Genomic DNA, 20,949 nt, shown 5'->3' on the forward strand with positions numbered 1-20,949 from the left:
GCCGTTGACCCCCAGCTCTGCACCCCCTCTGCTGTCCCAGGGCAGCTTTTACCCAGATGCCCTAAATCAGCATACCAATCAGGTGGCTGCATAAGCTGCAGTCAGCAGCTCCACCCCAACCTCAGGCCTCTTTGATCTCCACCTCCTCCAGGAAGCCCTACAGGCTGCACACCAGAATGATTCTGGTCCATCCTCCCGCCCACAGTAGGTGCTCCTGGGGTTCCCTGTGGTCGAACTGGTTTGGCAGTGATTCTGGGTGGGGTTCTGGGGTGGAACAGGTGGGGTGGGGCCCAGTGAGGAGGATGTGGGCACACAGGTGCCTCTGTTGACACAGCAGCTCTGAACACAGTCCTGGCTTTGCAGCTGAGCTGCCACCAGGCGTCCAGGTTTGGTCTTCCCAGGGTGGGGAGATCTCCCAGATGCTGCTGAGCTAGGAACACCTCCAGCCCGCCACCCTTGCTTAAGTGTCTCTAGACTTCCTGAGAGGTGAAGAACTGGTCCCCGAGGCTGGTGCTTCTCCTGCTAGAAAGCAGGTGCAGGAGATGCTCCAGAGGCAAAGATTCTGAACCAGGAGGCAGCACATTACAGCTGCCAACTGAAAATTGTTGCTTGTCACCCGGTTCTACAAGAATGAAGTCACCTGACACTGCAGTCACTGACCTTCAACACACCCTTAAAGGAGTTCAGGGCAGAGATCAGGAATGAGGCCCTCTGTGCTCTGGCAAAAACTGGCAGAAAAACTCACACGTTGTGCTTTTTTTTTTTTTTTTTCAGTCGTCACAGTTCACAAGGTGGCCTCGTAACCTGATTTTGTCACCGTCAACCCCCACCCCCAACCCCCAGCACATCTCCACGTCTCCACATAGTCTGCGATGACGCCTGGGTGCTCCTATGTGGTCTCCAGACAGGACGGCTCAGCAGAGCCAGGGCTAGTTTGCCTTGAAGGCAGAAGGCTCCAGCAGCTTCCCTATGAAGTCAACTGGGGAACCGGGTAGACAGGAAGTCCCAGGACAGCCCGAGGGTGACCCTCCCGGCCTGACTCCTAAGGTGGATGGGAAGGTTCCCCCCGAGCAGGCTGCAGCCTCCATCCACAAAGATGATGGCGCGCTAGGCTCTGCACTGGTGGTTCCGCTGGCCTGGAGAGAGAGACTTGTCCGAGTGCCTGCTGGCTTCCCGGTGACAGCCGTGGGCGTGCTCTGCTGCGGTGGGTGAGAGATGGCGGCCCTGCGGCTGAGCAGTGCGCAGAAATGCCTGTCCCGCAGGGCGGGTGGTGTAGACGCGGCTATTCGTGCGCAGCACAGAGCAACGCAAAGCGCCAGGGCTGGGTGAGGGTCCGCGGCCATGGGGCGGCGGACACTAGTCGAGGGGACAAGATGACTCCGTGGCTGAAAGTCCAATGAAAAGAGCAAAACGGCGTCGCCAGGCCCCGGGGCGGAGGCGTCCAGGGGCTGCGCCTGCCTGGCGGGAAGGGTGTGGAGGGTGGGCTCAGGGCCCCGATCTCAGGCGAGCCCGGCCGACGGTGAGACCCGCGCTGATGCGAGCTCGTCGGAGGACGACGCCAGCATCCCGTCCACGTCGGCCGGCCTCAAGCCCGGCGCGGAAGCCTAGGAACCTGCCCGCTAGTTCCTCTTAGGACCGGCGGCGAACTACATTTCCCGGCATGCCAGCGCGGCCGGCCGGGGGCGGGTCTACGACGGAAGAGGCCGCCTGAGGCCGTGAGTCATTTCCGTTGCGCGAGTGGGTCCACGTTCTGTAGTCGTGAGCGGAGGCCAGGAACAGCGCGCGGCTTCCGGCTTCGCGCGACGGAAGTGACGCGACGCTGCGCGCGGCAGCGCCGAGTGCGGAGCCGGGGTCGCGATGAGCTGCGTGCTGCGGGCGCCGGCTGCTGGGTGAGGTCCGCGCGGTCTCGGCGGGACCTAGGGTGAGAACGGCGGGCGGGTGCGCTCACTGTTCTCTCTCTTCCAGGGCCCTCCGGGTACTGAGGCTCGTGCGCTGGCCTTTTCGAAGTCTGCATCCTCCGCCCGGTGGCCGGGCTGGTGCCCAGCCCGCGGCCGAGGGTGAGGAAGAGGTTGACCCTGACCGCCCCCTTCAGTTTTCCTCCAGCAAAGCCATCCCGTTCCGCTGGACAGTGAAGCACTCCCTAGGAAGGGAGCAGCAGCGGCCCTGGTGGAGGGTGCTGCCCTTCAGCTTGTGCCTCATGGTTCTGGTCATCTGGTGCTTTTTTAGACAGGAGACCAGCGCGGACCGGTGGTTGGGACGGATGTTGGAAGAAGAGGTACCGGAGCCCAGCGATCGTTCTGAAGAGCCTGGAAGTCCGGTGGCCCATGGGGCGAGAACTTAACGGGGTGCCAGCAGCGAGGGAACAGACCTCAGTCTTTAGGCTTTGACATCGCGTTTGACCGTTTCTGTCCTGGTTATGCGCGTCCCCAGACTGAAGGACTTGGATGGCGCGCCTGGCAAAGCTGACTCGTTGAAGGCACAGCAGAATGTCAGCAAATCGGAACCGGCTCTTTGCCTGATACTTGTTGCCATCGAATACGTCCAAAAGACTTTTCAGGTCTATAGAAAGGGTTTTGGCTGCAGCGTGTGCTGTTGGATTTGGGATGTCTTTGTACAACATTATCACGTTTCCAAAGGGATGCTGGTGACACTTGTAATCCAGTGTGATCCACTTTGCAGGTCATTTGCTTTCTGAGACAGAATAACTGGCACAAGAGTTAAACGTTTTGTTTTACAGTGTACCATGATGTGTATAAATTGATGTTAGTTTAACAGACTAACAATAAATATTAATTTGGTAATGTGGAATTAAGCCAATGTTTGGTTTTTTGGTTTTTTTTTTTTTTGCATTTCATTTTAAAAAGGGAGCCTTCTAGTCTTTTCAGTTCCTTTGTTTGTTTGTTTGTTTTTTCCAGAATAGGAACTGAGGAAAGAAACCTAAACGTTAATTGTGGAACACTTTCTCACCTCTCTTCCAGTTTTTAATTTTAGCAAGGCAACAACTTTCTGAGTGGAATAACATTGATAAATATTTTTATGGACAATTTGGAGGCAATATTTGGGGTATGTAAATGATATGTTTTCAAGTACTGCTTAGTAGGAAACTTTCTTAATTCTGGATTAAATACAAGATGCATAAAAGGGAAGATTTTATTTACTTAAGGTTCTAGTGGAACGTTTTATCATGGCATATCTTTGGTGCCAAAGTTAACTGGAAATTTCTCTCACTCGGATGGTTGAAGACCACTGACTGTATGGCAGTGTACTGGCTTCTCACAAGGCCTTGGCCAAGGTCTGGCCCGCCTTGGTAAATTATGCTTGTCAGGGAGGTGGTGCTAAGACAAGTATATATTTTTTTTAAAGATGAAGAGACCAAGATTCAGAAGGATTGACCTAATCATGGCTCAGGCTACATCATTAGTTCCACTGGGAGCAAAGAACTAAGATGTCCTTTCTCTGACCTGGTGTGGTTGTGACCTATTTGGTTGTGAACCATTTTATTTGAGCAACAGTCATTCAAACCTGAACCCTGACTTTACTCTCACTAGCTTCTGCAGGAAAAACAGTCAGAACTAACAAGAAGAAATTTTGTTTTAATTAAAAATAATTTTCATATGACCAAAGCAATATGATTTATCTGGAAAAGTTAAACAGTGTAATAAGCAAAAGGTAGAGAATCAGAAACAGTAATAATCCCACCACCTAGAGGTAACTGCTGTGAGCACTGTTGGGCAGAAGATGGAGAAGATTGTATTTTAAAAAATCCAAGGAAAAGAGGTTACCTAAGTCGATGGCCTCATATCTTCCAAGCTGCTGAGGCTTGGAAGATATGAGGCCATCGACTTAGGTAACCTCTTTTCCTTGGATTTTTCAAAATTTTAACGTCTGGGTACTACTCCAGCCTTTTAAGAACATTCTTCAAAAGCATGAAAAATGACAATCTTTACAGCCTGTCACAGTTCTCTTTGCTCTCTTCAAGGAAGGTGCCTCTTGGGTAGGCATCTTTTCTCCCACCTCTACAGCAAAGATCCCCAAATTTCTTTATCTTGAGCCCCCAACTTCCTTTTTTAAGCTCGAGGTGGCTCTCTATACTTCTCTACTGGACTTTACAGGTTCCTCAAGCTCCTTAGGTCCAAAACAGAGTTAAGCTCTCCCCAAACCTGTTTCTTTGCTCTATATCCTTCCCAGCTCGGGACTTCGGAAATATCCTAAACTTCTTTCTCATTCCCTGCATCCTGGCAGTCTTCAAGATCTGTTTAGTCCTCCTCCAAAGAATTCATGGGCCTTGTTTCATTCTTCTGCTTGATTTTCTTCAAAAGTATCATGTTGATTTTTTGCCATTTTAATTTCCAGGTTTAAATGTAATGTTTGTAGAGGTAGTAATTCCTTTAGACAATGTGAACATATAAAGAAAGTAGTCATTCATCCCACCAGCAAGTGATGGCTTATTTTACTGTATTACTTGTGTTAAAAAAAAAACAAAAACAGAAACTTACATGCTTGGGAACAAACGTATGGAACTGCAGTATCTTGCTTCGTTTTGTTACTTAAGTAGGAGCAGTTTTCTTGTCATTAACAATTCTCAGGAAGCATTGTCATTCTCTGTGAGGTGCTCTTTAAGTTTTTGCCAAATAACTTTGATAATTATCTTTGTACATCTTTGTCTGAATCTCATTCTTTTTTAGGTTGGAGTTTCTAGAAATGGAACAGATTATTTTCTGTAAAGGTCAGTACCCATTCGTCCTCCCAGCCACACTTCCTTTAAGGGCTTTTCTTGCTGCAGGTCACCAGCATTGTGGGTTGCTGTTAAGAACAACAAAAAGTCTGCCTGCTCCATGGGCTCTTCCTTGTTTTAATTTGCATTAAAAAAAATTACTAGCGAGGTTGAAAATTTTAAATAATGTCTCAGTAATTCCCTGGCGGTCCAGTGGTTAGAACTCTGAGATCTCAAACCGTGCAGCCCGGCCAAAAAAAAAAAAAGTGTTTCATGCTATATATTTACAAAACAATGTACTCTGGGTCTGGGTTCTCCCTCCCGAAATACACACCCTGCTTCCTCCTCCAGGGTCAGATGAGCTGGGGCCCTGAGTGGTAGGGCTTACCGGGGGTGGCAGCTGGTGCCTGCCTCCCAGAGTTCCCACCCTCTGTGCATCCCCGCCCACCCTGTTGATGAAGAGGGCGCGCGCGCGCGCGCGCGTGTGTGTGTGTGTTTGTGTGTGTGTGTTTGTGTGTGTCTGTCTGTCGGTCTGTCTCCCCCTTGACCTCGAGCCTTTGGATTCTTTTTTAAAAATCAGCTCTATTGATAATGTAGTTCACATATTATTCAATTCACCCATTTAAAGTATACAATTGATTTTTTAGTGTATTCGTAGCGGCAACCATTACCACGATGTAATTTTAGGGCCTGTGCGTACTCCTAAAAGAAACTCGCTACCCATGAGCAGTCAGGCCTCCTTTCCCCCTCTCTCCCCCACACCAAGCCCTAAGCAACTGTAGCCACTCTTTGCGGTGTCAGCACCCAACCCGGGGGTCATAGAACGAATGAAGGCGAGTGTGAGCAGCCTGGGCGCGCTGTCTCCTCGGGACCTGTTGGCTCCGTCTCGGAGCCTGGAGCTGCTCAGGGCGCTGTCAGGGCGTTCAGGGCGCGTGGGGCAGCCGTGGTGCGTTGAAGGCGGCAGCGGGAACGGGACCAAGCAAGTGCAAGATGGGCTGTGAACGTGGAGGCCGGGGGGGCACGGTGGGTGGAGGCGTCCGGCCGAGGCGGCGGGCTCGGGGCATGGCGTGGTTTGGGGTGCGCGCGGGTCCCCGCTTGGCGCCTGGTGCTGGGAAGTTCACTGGGTCTCCGGCACTGCGCTGGGCGCCGGATGGGGGCGTGGCGGGGGCGTGGCCGTCCCGGCGGGGGGCGCGGGTGGGCTCCGCGAGGGGGGAGATCCGGAGGGGCGGGGGCGGGCCCGCGCGGCGCATGCGCGCTGCATTGTTTTGACTGAAAATGCCGTCGGTTTCGAAAGCGGCGGCGGCGGCGTTGAGCGGGTCCCCCCCGCAGACCGAGAAGCCGACCCACTACAGGTCAGTGCCCGGGCCGGCCGCGGCGGGAGCGGGGGCGGGGCAGGGGGCGGCCCCGCGCGCCCCCGGCCCGCGCCCCCGCGCCCCTGGGCCTGGGAGCTGCCTCCGGGTGCGGCCTGGGGCCCCGCGCCGCCCCTCTCCCCGTTCCCCCCGCCCCCTGCCTCTCCCTTGCAGCCCCCTGGCCAGCCGGCCCTCCAGCCTCCGCGCCGCGCCTGGACTCTGGGCTGGTGGACCACCATCCTACTCAGCTACCGCCGCCTGAGCTCAGGAGGCGGCGCCCAGGGTCTGGGGTGGCACCTGGGCTTGGGGGCTGGAGGACGAGGTCGGGGGTCCACGCGCCTGGGTTGGGGATCGGGGAACAGCGCCTGGGGTCGTGGGTCGGGGGCCGCCGAGAACGCGCCTGTAGTCGGGGATTGGGGACCGCGTCTGGGCTCGGGCGGAGGGCGGCCATCTGGGCTCCGGCTGCCTCCTCCTGGGGTCAGGGATGGTTCCGGGGCTTGGGGACCCGGGCGTTCCTGGAGTCGGGGTATCGCACCTGAAATTGGGGGCCGCGTCTGTGTTTTGCATGAGGAGGCTGTGCATGGGGTCTGAGGGATCGCGCCTGAGGTCCGGGAACTCGCCCGGGCTCCGCGGGGGGGAGGCCGTCAGGGATCGTCTGGAGTCGGAGTGGGTGTTACGCCTGAGATCGGAGATGGGGGACGCTGCGCCTTGGGCCAGGAGTCCGCGCCTGGATTCTGCGGGGTCGCGCCTGGGGTCGGGGACCGTGTCTGGGATTGGCAAACCATTCCTGGGACCCGAGGAACGCGACTGGGCTTGCGGGGGCGGGTGGGGTGGGTAGGGTGTCTGAACTCGGAGTGAGAGGTTGCACCTGAGCTTGGGGATCACACCTGGGGTCTGGGATGGATAGCGGCGCCTGGGGTCGGGGGTCGCACTTGGGGTCGGGGATGGGGAGTTTCACCTGGGTTAGGGGATTGTGCCTGCGATTGGAGATGGGGGGCTGCACCTGGGGTCTGGGGTCGCACCTGGAATCTGGGACCATGCCTGGGATAGAGGATGGGGGTTTGCACCTGGGGTCGAAGGTCGCATCTGGGGTCGGGGATGTGGGATCGTGCCTGGGGTCTGAGAAACGCACCTGGGTGGGGAGAGGCGGGAAGGGGGTCGGCAGAGTGGGGGATCGCGCCTGGGGTCGGGGCCCTCGGGCGCACGGGATCTGACCCCTGCCCACGAGTTCTCGGGCCGCCCGCCGGCGGCGGTGGCGACGGAAGCGACCCCAACGCTGTTTGTCTTTTTAGGTATCTAAAGGAGTTTAGGACAGAGCAGTGCTCCCTGTTTGTGCAGCACAAGTGCACCCAGCACAGGCCATTTACCTGTTTCCATTGGCATTTCCTAAATCAGCGTCGGCGCAGACCGCTCCGCAGGCGCGACGGCACTTTTAACTACAGCCCGGACGTGTACTGCTCCAAGTACGACGAGGCCAGCGGCTTGTGCCCCGACGGCGACGAGTGAGTGTGCGCGGCTGCGCGGGGCAGCATGGCCCCCACACCTGAGTGGGTGGCGGACCTGGGCTTTCCAGCACCTGGCACCTGCAGGGCCCAGTCTTCACTATGAAGTTTTCCCGTGACCGCTGGTCTTGGTGGGGACATTTCCCTATTTCTTGGCCAGTGTGGGAAGAACCACATCTGGCTGGGGGATAACCCTGTACGGGACAAACCGATTTTGCTGCACTTCCCACTTTTGATTGCCACCCAGTTCTGTAAATTCCCTGCATTAGAACCAACCCTTATGAGGTAAACCTTTTGAGTTTAGAACCATTTTGTAGTTGTCAGTTGCCTTTTGGTCAGAGAGCTTGTTAGAAGGTTTGCTCACATTGTGCAAATGTTTCTGGAATGGTTCCTTTCTTTCTGTTTATATGTTTATTTTTTAAAAAATTGATAGGAAAGTTATTTGTGTAGCACTTTTAAAGTTTAGGAAATCAAGGTTTTGTTTTGGTTGCCTTTTTTTTTTCACAAGTTTTCTAATGGTGTTGTGAACAGATGTCTTCATTTTGAAATATGTAGAATAGGAAAACACGGAAAGTACAAGTCAGATTGTACATTCATATAACTGGCAGAGATTGGTAGAGGGAGGTCTTGCTTTTTTCCTGTGGGCCGTTTGAGAAGAGCCTATCCATCCCCACCTGGAGGTGAGGTGGTGGCGCTGTGCCCCAGGGCCTCTTGGAAAGAGCAGCTTGTTCAGCTTCTGTTGGATCCTGGTCTGATCTGGGGGAGGCGCTGTAGGCTTCCTCCCCTGACCCTCTGAAGGGAGGTGGTTCTCCAGGTATGGTCCCTTTTAAAGACAACTTTCACGCTGCTGCACAGGGAGACCCATGTGAATCTGTTCTTCATTTTCAAAAATGCTTAGGTCAGGGAGTAAACTTTTGACCTATGGTGATCATCTTAAAAGCTTTATATATTTCTTGAAAGGTTTTTAATTGAACACCAGATAGTTACATAGGGTTGTTGTTAAGGCAGCCTGGAGCCTGTGGAAATAATGTAGCCAGCTCCACTTTGGTTAAGATGGTATTATACTTCTGTGAAGTTTTAAAAATGCATTATTTAATTGCATCTTGAGCTGCTGTTTTCTGCAAATGGGTCTACAGAAGAGAGATATTTTTGTCTAGCTAAGGCCTGGCCTCTGGTCCCTCATATCCCTTGGCCACGTCAGTCACCTCTCTGGACCTTAAGTCCTGAGTTGCCCCCAGGGGCCACTGCTGAGACCCTGATGCAGGGATCCAGTCACCTAGCATGTCTGACCCCATTCCAGAGTCCAGGATGGGGGACTATTTGGACTATTTGGCAGTATTCACTGGTGAAGCTTTTTTTTTTTTTTTGGCTGCACCGCATGGCATGTGGGATCTTAGTTTCCCCCATGAGGGATCGAACCTGCACCCCCTGCAGCAGAAGCATAGATTCTTAACCTCTGGGCTGCCAGGGAAGTCCCCTCACTGGTGATGCTTTTTTTTTTTTTTTTTAACTGGTGATGCTTTTAATGCATGAAAAGAAAGCATATATATTTTTTAAATTAATTAATTAATTTTATTTTTTGGCTGTGTTCGGTCTTCGTTGTTCCGTGAGGGCTTTCTTTAGTTGCAGAGAGCGGGGGCTACTCTTCGTTGTGGTGCGCGGGCTTCTCATTGTGGTGGCTTCTCTTGTTGTGGAGCATGGGCTCTAGACGCGCGGGCTTCAGTAGTTGTGGCATGCAGGCTCAGTAGTTGTGGCTCGTGGGCTCTAGAGTGCAGGCTCAGTAGTTGTGGTGCACGGGCTTAGTTGCTCCCCAGCATATGGGATCTTCCCAGACCAGGGCTTGAACCCGCGTCCTTTGCATTGGCAGGCATATTCTTAACCACTGTGCCAGAAAGAAAGCATATTTTAACAGCTGTTTTGGGTTCCGGAGTCTGAATGTCCTGGTATGGATTTGGCCCCATTGCTGGATATCCAGGGTGGGGTCCAGTTCCTACGGAATGAAGAGTGCTGCAGTGGACACCTACCTGTGGATGGTCATTTTAAGCTGGACTCAAATATTAGTTAAATATTACAATTATTTATTGCAAAAACATTAACATGGGGAATTCCCTGGCGGTCCAGTGGTTACGACTCCGGGCTTTCACTGCCGAGGGCCCAGGTTCAGTCCCTGGTAAGGGAGCTAAGATCCCACAAGCCGCATGGTGCAGCCAAAAAAAAAAAAATTAACATATAGTCCAGATAGCATGCAGGTTAGCAGGTTATCATTGAGAAGAAGAATGGGACTAAGATGGTTGTTTGATACTGTTTTGGGTGCATCCTGTGTACATGTACACACAGTATGAAAGTACATGTGTCTTATTAAAGATTTTGTTTGTGACTTTTAGTGAGCACAAGACATGACTTGCTTCAGTCCCATAGGAAGTGTTTGACAGGCCAGACATCTCCCCTGAGAATCTCTCCTTAGTAATTACCACTCATTCCACGGGAGATAGACTTTCCCAGAGTTTGTCCTGTTGAATTACATATTCTAGCTCGTGCAGCGTTGCCATGGAATCTGTAAATAGATACTACTTTTCAGAGCAAGGAAAGGGCTTTCCTTTTATTTCAGTTCATTGGTTCTTGAAATGTCTATTTTGGGCATATGTACTACCAACCTGTTATTGTAAATCATGAATATGTATCAGAGACCAAAGACCCTTCAGCCAATATCAGGTGACATAAGCACAAGTTCTTGGAGCTTGATGGGGGCGCTGTGGGGCTGAGCCGTGGCCAGGAGGGTGGGACCCCCAAGAGGGTTGGCACCCCTGTGATGTCAACTCCTGTCCTAGGCAGGTGGTCATTCTCCCCCCTTGCTGTCACCTCTCCTCCTGGGGCCCCCTCCCCTTCTGTCACCCCTTTTCATTTGCAGGCACTCCTCCCCCGCTGTCACACCCCCGCTGTCACCCCTTTTCATTAGCGGGTAGTCCGTCACCCTTCCCCTCTCACTGTCATCCTCCTCCCAGTGACCCCTCCCCATCTGTCACCTCCACCCCCTGTGAGTACTCCAGCTGTCATCTCTGGGTAGCCCCCTCATCTCCTCCCCATGGGCACCCCCTGTCACCCCTTTTACTCCGTGCGCAGTCACCCTCCCCCTCTCTCTGTCACCCCTCCTTCCGTGGCCCCTCCCCGTCCGCCACATCCCCCCACCACCCCACCCCGCTGTCACCCTCCGCCAGCGGGCACCCTGTGGCCGGGAAGGCCCCTCAGTGCTAGCGCCCCAGGTCCTCCCTCTCGCGGCGCCCTTTGTTCTGGCGGGCACGCCCCTTCCCCGGCGCGGGCCTCGATTGGCCGTCCAGGTCACGTGAGCCCCGCCCCGCCCCCGTGGGAACTGGCCTCCCCGCGGCGCGGCTGGACCGCCTGGGTCTGCAGCTTGCTACGCGCCCTCTGTAGTCGGCCAAGAGCGAGTCGGCTGAGCGGGCGCTGCCTCCGAGCTTGAGGGCCGGCCCACCCCACAGGGTCGCTGTTCCCACCCGTGCGGATCCGTCGCAGGTATTTCTCAGGCTGGGATTTTGAAGAAAACGACGCTTGCTTGCCGGAGCGAAGCTTGGCCGGAGGTTTGTCGCGGTCCAGCCACATCCTGAAATCTACTCTGAGAGAGGCAGTGGGTGGGGACAGACCCAGCCCCCAGCTAGTCCTGTTTGCTGCGCTGGACCATAGACCGTCAGGGCGGGTCTTCCCACCTGTAACCTAGGTGTGCTTCCGCTCCCAGGAGACCATGTGTCCGTTTTGTGCTTGTAAATGCATGTCAGGTGCGTTTACAGAGGTAGGTTCTGACGCATAAAAAGCAAAGGCCCTTCCAGGGGTCTGAGGGGCCCCTCCAGGGGAACATTTTCATTGGCAGACAATACAAGCAGTCCCCAACTATACAGAGTACAAAGTGACCATCCTCTTTTCTGATAACCCTCCTTCTCCCACAAGCAGGCAGTCCCTGGAGGCGGCCCTCCAGACCCCACATTTTATAGGTTTTCTTGGTTTTAATAAGAAGTGAGCCTGCCCCATTACTGTGCTATAACTTTCCAGATTGGCTCTAGAGATCTGCCTTGTTGTTGGTAGGGCTCCCTACCATGTTTTCACCTGGCAGGCCCAGCATTTTTCCCCACAGCTCCCTCCCTCCTCTCTGCACGTTGCCTGGGACCTCCCAGCCGTGAATTTGGGCACTGTGGGAGCTTGCTGATGTACAGAAACTTTTCTATATGCCCAAGTCTTGGTGTGCCTGCTGTGTCATACTTGTCCTTAGTCTGACTTGTCTGTTGAGAGATGCTCCTGCAATGTTTAATTTTAAAAAGTCAGGTATCCTAGGACCTAAGGCTTAGGTGAAAGTCCGTTCACTTCAGTATGGTTATAAGCTGTTGCTGTTTAAACTGACCATATAAGTGAACTCTGCTTGGGCATTCGGGGTGAGGTGAAAGCCAAGGGCAGGCCACGTTAGAACATAATATTTAGGAGTCAGGGAGCTACTTAACAGTCTAGAGGAAGACACAGGCTTTACAAATCAGCCAACTTAAGGAAAGAAATTACAATTAGGTGACTGAGTTGGACCTGTCAGAGACCAGTATGTAGAAGAAGCAGAAGAATGTGAGAGTGATTGTAGCATTTCAGGCCCTCCTGCTTTGATTGAAGGGCCAGGGATGAGGAGGTGACTGGGAGGGAGCGACTGGCACAGGGAGCTCTGGTGCTCCTTGGAGGCTAGTGGGGAGACGGCCTCAGCAGAGACAGGTTCCTCGGAGAGGGTGGCAGCTTTTTGGGCACAGAGGAGGGAGGTGGACTTGTTGCCGAGCTGATGGTCCATGTTAGGGATTAATGAGGGGTCGCTGGCCTGGCTCGAGAGTCCAGGGCAGCCCTTGGAAGCCAGAGGCTGGGGGTGCCGGGCTGAATGGATGGGTGTGTGGTCCACATGGGGTTAACTGGCAACCCCCCACCCCTAGTGTCACAGAAGAGAGGGACACTCAAGCTTCTCCCCACAAGCCCCACCTTTTCGCCATCCCCAGTTGTCTGTGGCACACAGGTCTTCCTTTTCCCATTTTTCTGCTGCCACTCATTTTCCATATCCGCTGCTCGGTTCTGGTCCAGTTCACACCTCAGTTTTTTCTGTGCTGTATTCTGGTCCCCACCTATGCCTGAGCTCCCTGAGGACTAGGAGAGCATCATGTTGTGCTTGAGTGTCCGTCTCAGCCCAGTGGTTCTCCCAGTGCGGCCCCCAGATCAGCAGCAGCAGCATCACCTGGGAACTTGCCAGCAGTTTCTACCCAAGGTTTCCGCCGAGATCAGATGGTCTGGGGTTAGCAGACCATCCAGGTGGTTGTGATGCGCTCCAGCCTGGCTTGCTGACCGATGTTGATGTATAGTGGAACTGAGTTTGTGGGTCCACCTTTGTTTTGGGTGAGTTTCAGGAAGGAAGGGGATGATTTCTGGCTCTCCTGGAACCACAGACAGCAGCCTCAAGCCCCTGCCATGTTCCTCTTTACCCCTCCCTCCTAGTTTCAGTGGTTCCAGAGCATCATGGCAGACCTGTGTCTGGCATGTACTGCTGCATCACACCATCCATGGAGCCTTGTTTTATTTACACTGATTGGGTCACTAATTGTCATGGATGGTTTTGAGAACCACAGGTGCCACCCTGAATTTGGCGGGCTGTGGAACTGAATCACATTACAGGTGCTACAGGGCTGTCAGTGGCCCCCCCGGATGGATGAGTGAACTCCTGTGGTGAGGAAGCATCTGCACGTGGTATTGGGCTGACCCCTGGGGTTCCCACCAGCCTCTTCCCCGCTTCAGTGAGGGTCTACGTTCTGCCATTGTGTTTTCTCTAAGGTTTTCCCTTTTGCCTCTTAGATGTTCTTAGGTGAAGCCATTTTCTTTTCATTAAATGTCCTCCAATATTTTAATCTTAGCTTATGCTTTGAAGTCATGTAATACGCAGAGGTGACATGCCCCTAGTGAAATAATACTGCCTGTTCGGTGCTCAGTGCTGGCGAGAGGGGGAACCTTGGCCGGGCTCTGGTTGCCCCAGTGATGGTACTGGCAAGGAAACAAAATGATGCTTAGAGCTGACCTGAGGGACCATTAGGGAACATGAGGAAATGGGGGAGGTGTCACCCACCACATTCACTCCCCTGAGCTGTGGGGGTGCACGCAGCCTTTGCCACACCCTGCAGTTAGCGCATTGGCGATGCCTGTGGTCCGTGTGGTCCTGCTTCAGCATGGCTATGCGGACTGGGTTCTGTAGATAAACCAACAGGCAGTGCCTCAGCTCTGATGTGCTGGTCCCCTTCTCCCCAGACTCTGGAATTCTTTTGCTTTAACTTATAGTAGATTGTGAGTGTTTCTGAAGATTGGAACTGTTTTTGCAAAATGGCCATTTTCCTATTAAAGTCATTTTATTTTATTTTTTATTGTAGTAAAACATACATAACATTAAATTTATCATCTTAGCTTTTTTAATTGTACAGTTTAGTGGAGTTAAGTTTATTTGCAGTGTTGTGCAGCCATCACCATCATCCACCTCCAGAACTTTTCCATCTTCAAACTGAAACTCTGTCCCCATGAAACAATAGCTCCTCCTTCCATAATTTTTGATATAAGCAGACGTATCTGTATTCTTGTTCCCCTCCCCCACCTTCCGATGTAAACCACAGGGTGCGACACTCCCTTTTCTTTATTTTTTTAATAAATTTATTTATTTATTTATTTATTTTATTTTTGGCTGTGTTGGGTCTTTGTTGCTGCACGCGGGCTTTCTCCAGTTGCGGCGAGCGAAGACTACTCTTCGTTGTGGTGTGCGGGCTTCTCATTGCGGTGGCTTCTCTTGTTGCGGAGCACGGGCTCTAGGCGCGTGGGCTTCAGTAGTTATGCCATGTGGGCTCAGTAGTTGTGGCTCACGGGCTCTAGAGCGCAGGCTCAGTAGTTGTGGCACATGGACTTAGTTGCTCCACAGCATGTGGGATATTCCCAGACCAGGGCTCAAACCCATGTCCCCTACATTGGCAGGCGGATTCTTAACCACTGTGCCACGAGGGAAGTCCTGCACTCCCTCTTCTTAGTGCTTTTCCCTCACGGTACCACCTGGTGCCCCCTCCAAAGCCGTCCACACAGACTGCCCATTCCTCCAAGCCACGCTGAGCTCCCTTGAAGTTTATCCCACAACTCGGTTGTCTCCAGCCTTTGGTGATTACGAACAAAACTTCTTTTTACCTCTGTGTGCCAGTCTGTCTTTGGGGATTGCTGGGACAGAGGGTAATGGCACCTATCCTCTTGATGCCTTTCACTTGGCGTTCTTGCCAGCAGCAGTGTTGGTTTACTATAGCCCTGCTCCTGGGGTTTTGCCCGGGAACAGGTGGGCCTCCAGGTGTATTTCTCTTATCAGAAGCAAGATGAGTGCCTCTCAGTGGTCGAGACCCTTTGCATTTTCTCTTTTATAAGTTCCTTGTTTATTTCTCTAGCCCATTGTTCTGTGAGTTCCTGGCGTCTCTATTTCTACACATTCTTTGTTAGTGATATTAGTCTATATATTAATGTGAAAAGTGGGAGGGGGTTCCTTGTTCTAGAACAGGTTCCTTGGTGTGGCAGAGACTGCTCCATGACAGCCTCACCTCTCTGGGGACCCAGAGACTGAGTTACACACCAGTGCTTGTGAGGAGATGCACAGGAGCTCTTGGAGGAGCTCAAAATGTAAGATGTAACTCTACAGTGAGGGATTTTAATCAAGGCTGCGTCAGTACCTAATAGAGTAAAAATCCTAAGCAGATATTTGACCATTTCACTCACACGTCCTGAAAATGTTCCTTGGAACTTATCTTTAAGCACACGAAGGAGACAGCTCCTATTTGGGCACAGAGAGCACTGTCTGCACAGGCAGTGTTTCCTTTTTCTTGTCTGTATGTAATGCAGTCATAATTCTTTAAGTTTTTTCTTTTCTCTTTTCACAAGGTGGGGACCAGCTAGTCTCCTAAACTGCTTTCTCCATCTTCTGCTTTTCCTTTTTCTCACGGATCTTTGGTGATTGGCAACGACAGCTGGGATTGCCCCAGAAGTGTTTGTGCAGAGTTAATTGGAGGAATTGCCTCATTTTCAGTTCCTGCCACTCACAAGAGAGTGTGGTCATCACCTCCACCTTGTGCCCATGTGAGGGGCCCGAGGGGCTGGCTGTGTTCTGTCCTCTTGAACTGGGTGCTGTCACTCAGGTGTCAGTTTGTGAAATGCCACAGGCCATCCAGGTATGACCTGTGACACACTTCCCTGTAAGTGTGGTGTATTTCAACACAAACATAGAGACCATCTCTCTCTTCTCTGTCTCCAATGGGCTTTGTTTAAAGTTGTGATAACATTCATAAAGTTTGCCATTTTAACCATCTTTTAAATTAATTAATTTATTTATTTTTGGCTGCGTTGCGTCTTCGTTGCTGCGTGCAGGCTTTCACTAGTTCTGGCGAGCGGGGGCTTCTCACTGCGGTGACTTCTCTTGTTGCGGAGCATGGGCTCTAGGCATGCAGGCTTCAGTAGTTGTGGCACATGGGCTCAGTAGTTGTGGCTCACAGGCTCTAGAGCGCAGGCTCAGTAGTTGTGGTGCACTTAACCATTTTTAAATGTGCAATTCAGTGGCATTAATTACATTCACAAAGTTGTACAACCATGACCTCCATCTATTTCCAGATTCTTCCTTCCAGACAGAAATTTTGTCCCATTACACACTCACTCCCCCTCTCCCTCCCCCAGCCCCTGGCACCCACCCTCTACTTTCTTTTTTTGTTTGTTTGTTTTCTTTATTCTGTTTATTATACTCACATATTTAATACATATTTATTGACTTAATAAAAATGAGAAAATGCTTAGTATAATTGTTTTCAAACACGTTCTTTGAAACAGTAATATATTATTCTCTGTTTCATCAGCATGCTATAAAAAGATTTAGGTAGTACATGATATATATTTTTTTTCTTTCTTTTTTTCTTTCTTTTTTTTAAAACATCTTTATTAGAGGATAATTGCTTTACAATGGTGTGTCAGTTTCTGCTTTATAACAAAGTGGATCAGTTATACATATACATATGTCCCCATATCTCTTCCCTCTTGCATCTCCCTCCCTCCCACCCTCCCTATCCTACCCCCACTCTCTACTTTCTGTTGCTATGAATTTGACTGCTTTAGGGACCTCATGGGAATGGACCCACACAGTATTTGTCCTTTTGTGTCTGGCTTCTTTCACTTAACAGAATGTTTTCAAGGTTCATCCCTGTTGTAGCCTGTACCAGTGCTCATTCCACTGTCTGGATGGACCATGTTTTTGTTCATCCATCCATCAGCTGGTGGACACTCGGGTTATTTCCAGCTTTAAGCTCTTGTGACTCGTGCTGCTGTGATCGTGGGGGCACATGTATCTTCGAGACCCCAGCTCTTCCGGGAGTGCATCTGGATCTTCTGGGCCCACAGCATTTGCCTTTTGCTTGGTTGGCTCCAGGGGACCCGGGGACTTGCCGGGGCATGGCGTCCTCTCTGTCCTGCTCTCATGGCCTGCACACCCAAGGTGTTCCTTAAGGTCTGGGGTGAGCTGTCCGAACTCTGAGCCTCTGTTTCTTCATCTTACCAGATGGGGGTTTAAACTGGTTGGTCCCTAAGTCGTTTTTTCTTTTACTTTTGGTCTTGTCCATCCATCTGTGCTCTGCATGGGGAGCCCCCCACCCCCACAGGTGCTCCCAGCACCCAGGTCCACAGCCTGCAAGGCAGCGAGGTGGGAGTGGACCTTTCCCAAGCCCCACACAGTGCTCCCCAGCCATCTCTGGGGGTGATGCCCTTGTTTTTAGATCTGGGGACTTGCAGCCATGGCTCTGCCTTGGCCTTGGGCCACTCCGGGGCTGCTCAGAGTTCTCTGCGTATCCCCTCTCTTTCTTCTGGGTCTCTGGCTCTTGTCTGGAGGGACTGACCTTGAGGCGGGCTCAGTGCCCTGCCCCATGTCTTCTGGAACCGTCCATGCCACCTCTGCCACTGCCACCTCTGCCGCTGCCACATCCCTGCAGCAGGAGCCCTTACCCTAACCCTAACCCTTGCTGCTCAGGGAGCCGCGTGTGGCTCTCCCTGGAAGTGCGTGGCTCTGGGCCTTTGTGTGGCCTGTGGGATGCTGCCCCATCCGTGCCTCCCCCCAGCTGCTTCTCCCCAGCCTGTCTCCCCGCAGCGTCCTTCTCCAGCCCTTCCAGGCTCCTCCACCTCCCTCGAGCGGTCCCTGAAAGGACCTGGACGGGGGATGGGAGAGGCCGCCAGCCCCTTACTTGATGGGGGAACTTTGTTTTCCACTTTATTCAAAAAATTATGAAGGGTGATTTTCGGGTAACTTGGGTGTTGTATTTTTCTCCCATGTGTAATTGAGGGATTTGTGGGGGTCTGAGTGCCGTGGGGGAGGGTCTGGAGCAGGGACGGGTGCTCTGTCCAGTGCTGTTCATCCTCCGACTAGAGCAGGTGTTTGGGAAAAGGAGACAAGAACCAGTTGCTGGGAGCAGGTTGACACCGTGGTGGCCCCAGGGCCCAGACGGTGCATGTCGTCTTCTGCTTCCCAGATGTCCGTACCTGCACCGGACGACCGGGGACACGGAGCGCAAGTATCACCTGCGCTACTATAAGACGGGCACATGCATCCATGAGACAGATGCCCGGGGCCACTGTGTGAAGAACGGGCTGCACTGCGCCTTCGCGCACGGCCCCCTGGACCTGCGGCCGCCCGTGTGTGACATCAGGTGAGTGGCCGTCCTGCCGGGAGCCACTCTCCTCCCTGTGTTTCGGGCATTGCTTGCCTCAAGCAGCTCTTTCTGAGCCTTGATTTTACTGCTAATGAGAAAGTGACCCTTCTCCTCCCTCCTGACCCGGACCCGAGGGAGCTTGTGGCGTCTCGCACGCTCGGCTCTGAGGCTCTTGGGATTTGGGCCAAGACTGTCATCCTGGAACGGGGGCCCCAAGGCTGTGGGCTGCACGTCCTGAACCCTCACGTAGGCGGCTTCATAAAGTGACAGAAGCCGGTGGCTATCTCACTGTTGGAGGCTTCGGACAGGCTGCAGCACCGTGACCACGTGCCGTTTGGTTGCAGGGAGCTGCAGGCCCAGGAAGCCCTGCAGAACGGCCAGCTCAGTGCTGGGGATGGCGTCCCTGACCTGCAGCCTGGGGTCTTGGCCAGCCAGGCCCTGATGGAGAAGATCCTGGGCGAGGACCCCCGGTGGCAAGGTAACCCTGCAGCCGCTGCTGGGGCGGGGGGCTCACCTCTGTCTGTAAAATGCCTGCATGGTGGACCTCGTCGCCCCCTTTACAGGTCAGGAGGGGAGACCAAGGTTCCATTCGAGCACATTACCCTCAGCCCCTCCAGCAGCCCATCTGGTCCCCAGGCTGCTCTGGGGGGAGGGGCCTGCACGGCTGGCACAGCTCCTGCTAGGTGTCTGGTCCCAGAGCCAGCCTGGTCCCCAGCAGCCTCCACAGATGATGGCTATGGGCAGTGAGGTTTGCTTAATTGTAAAATACCCATCATGTAAATGTGCCATTTTAACCATCTGAAAGTCACAGGTCTGTGGCATTTGGTGCACCACAGTGTTGGGCAACCATCAACTCTGTCTGGTTCCAGAACATTTCCATCACCTCGGACAGAAACCCGTGCCCATCAGTGGTCTCCCCTTCCCAGCCCTGGCACCCACTAGCCTGGCTGTGTCTCCGTGGAGCTGCCTGTTTGGATGTTTCCCGAGGGTGGTGCGGTTTTAAGAGAAACCCCCTCAGTAATGCCATGTCTCCTTGGACTGGCTTTGCTCTCACGCACGTAAACGCTTCAAGGCTGCGCTTACTTCAGTGATGAATTCCCTACAAGGGTCTTTCCCCCACCCGCCGAATCCTATGCCACCCTGGGCCCAGGGACGAATTAACAAAGGTGACTGCCCAGGCCTTCCTGATGCCCAGGCCTCAGGCCGGGCCCTGCAGGAGCGCTGAGGATCCTAGCCTTCCATCGCGCCTGTGGTGTGGGGGGCCTGGACCCACAGCATATATGGGGGTCCCAGCATCGCCATGTCCCTCTGGGGAGAGGATTGCACAGAGGGAGGGCTGCGCCCACAGCTCCCTGCCTCGGGGCTTGTCCTTCTCTTGTTGCAGCCCCTCGGTCTCCCTGGTCCTGGACCACAGGCTCCACCTGTGAGCTCTGGCTTGTGGTGCAGGTGGGGGTACAGGTCCTCTCTTGTCACTGTCAGGTGGGCTGAGCTTGAGGAAGGGAAGGTGGGAGGAGGCGCTGGGTCGGGTCTGGCCGGGTAACTAACCCTCAGCGCCCATGGTTTGGATTTTTAATTAGTAGATTTTATTTTTTAGGGAAGTTTTCGGTTAACAAAAAAATTACACATCATGAATGTCTTGTGTTGATGAGGTAACATTTGTTAGAATTGACAACCAATATTGATACATGATTATTAATTAACAGCACAGTTTACCCCTGCATTGTGCATTCTCCGGGTTTGGGCAAATGTGTAAAGACACGGATCCTCCATTATGATGTCATGCAGGTAGTGTCACTGCCCTAAGGTCCTCTCTGCTCCACTGCTGGTGGCCACTGATCTTTCGCCCATTGTTTTGTCTTACAGTTGGGATCACACAGTGTGTAGCCTTTGCACTTAGTGCTGTGCATTCAGGGCTCCCTGTGTCTCTTTGGGGCTTGGTAGCACCTTTCTTCTTTTTTTTTCTCATATTATCTTAGCACCTTTCTTCTTATTGCTGAATAATTCTCCACATCTGGGTGGACCGCTCATCCGTCACCCACTAAAGGGCGTCCCGGAGCCCTTGTGACTCATAGGCACTGCCACGCCTCTCACTTCTTTGTGGTTCATGCCACTCAGCGCAGGACCTCATGTCTGTTGGAGGTCCTCTGTCAATGCTTGTGAACAAATGTCTTACAATTTTTATTTTCTTAAAATCGTCTTTTCTGTTTAAACTCCTTTTGTCCTCTCTGTGCCCTGCTGTGTGGTTCACGTCCCTTGTCATTTTATCAGTTATTTGGAACTGAGTTTGGTGTGTGGGGGGTGGTGCCATTAAATGTGGGTGTGGAAGCGTGTCCTGGGTGTGGCTCCCGGGGTTGGCCCGGCAACACAGCCTCCCTCCACTGTCTTCCCCTCCATGCCTTGAGGGTCAGCCCCCCTGGGCAAGTGTAATTAAAAACAATGTCCTTTGTTTAAAAAAAAAAAAAAAATGGGGAGGGTCAGTTATTAACCAACCCAAGAATGGGTATGATTTTCAAGAATCTCCTTTCATCCATTACTGCTTTTAAATGACCCCTGGTGGTTTTTGTGTTTATTTTTGCTTTGAGATAAAATTCAGGTAACATGAAATTAACTACTTAAAAAAT

The 20,949-nt window shown here is 52.6% G+C and overlaps 2 protein-coding genes across 7 annotated transcripts in view; both read left to right on the top strand.

Annotated features, from left to right (window-relative positions):
• Positions 1-1,738: 1,738 nt before the first annotated feature.
• On the top strand, positions 1,739-2,812 carry UQCC4 (ubiquinol-cytochrome c reductase complex assembly factor 4). The gene is made up of 2 exons (XM_030872201.3): positions 1,739-1,889; positions 1,966-2,812. Exons 1-2 carry the CDS (start codon positions 1,858-1,860, stop codon positions 2,339-2,341), a joined length of 408 nt encoding a protein of 135 aa, XP_030728061.1. The 5' UTR covers positions 1,739-1,857; the 3' UTR covers positions 2,342-2,812.
• Positions 2,813-5,939: 3,127 nt separating this feature from the next.
• UNKL (unk like zinc finger) overlaps positions 5,940-20,949 on the top strand; it is a 45,109-nt gene continuing 30,099 nt past the window's right edge. For 4 of the 6 annotated variants that reach the window (XM_060285400.1, XM_030872208.2, XM_060285395.1 and 1 more), the window contains exons 1-4: positions 5,940-6,066; positions 7,356-7,565; positions 18,149-18,325; positions 18,673-18,806. In XM_060285400.1, coding sequence (XP_060141383.1) covers positions 5,990-6,066; positions 7,356-7,565; positions 18,149-18,325; positions 18,673-18,806 — 598 coding nt within the window. In that variant the 5' untranslated portion in view covers positions 5,940-5,989. The remainder of the gene's footprint in view (positions 6,067-7,355; positions 7,566-18,148; positions 18,326-18,672; positions 18,807-20,949) is intronic. The other 2 variants (XM_060285397.1, XM_060285394.1) reach the window with 2 other exon arrangements.

The sequence above is a fragment of the Globicephala melas genome, chromosome 15, assembly GCF_963455315.2.
Source record: "Globicephala melas chromosome 15, mGloMel1.2, whole genome shotgun sequence".
Taxonomy (NCBI): Eukaryota; Metazoa; Chordata; class Mammalia; order Artiodactyla; family Delphinidae; genus Globicephala; species Globicephala melas.

Coding starts and splice junctions, on each gene's coding strand:
- UQCC4 (XM_030872201.3), top strand. CDS start 1,858: ATGAGCTGCGTGCTGCGGGCGCCGGCTGCTGG. Junction 1,890..1,965: donor CTGCGGGCGCCGGCTGCTGG/GTGAGGTCCGCG, acceptor TCTCTCTTCCAG/GGCCCTCCGGGTACTGAGGC.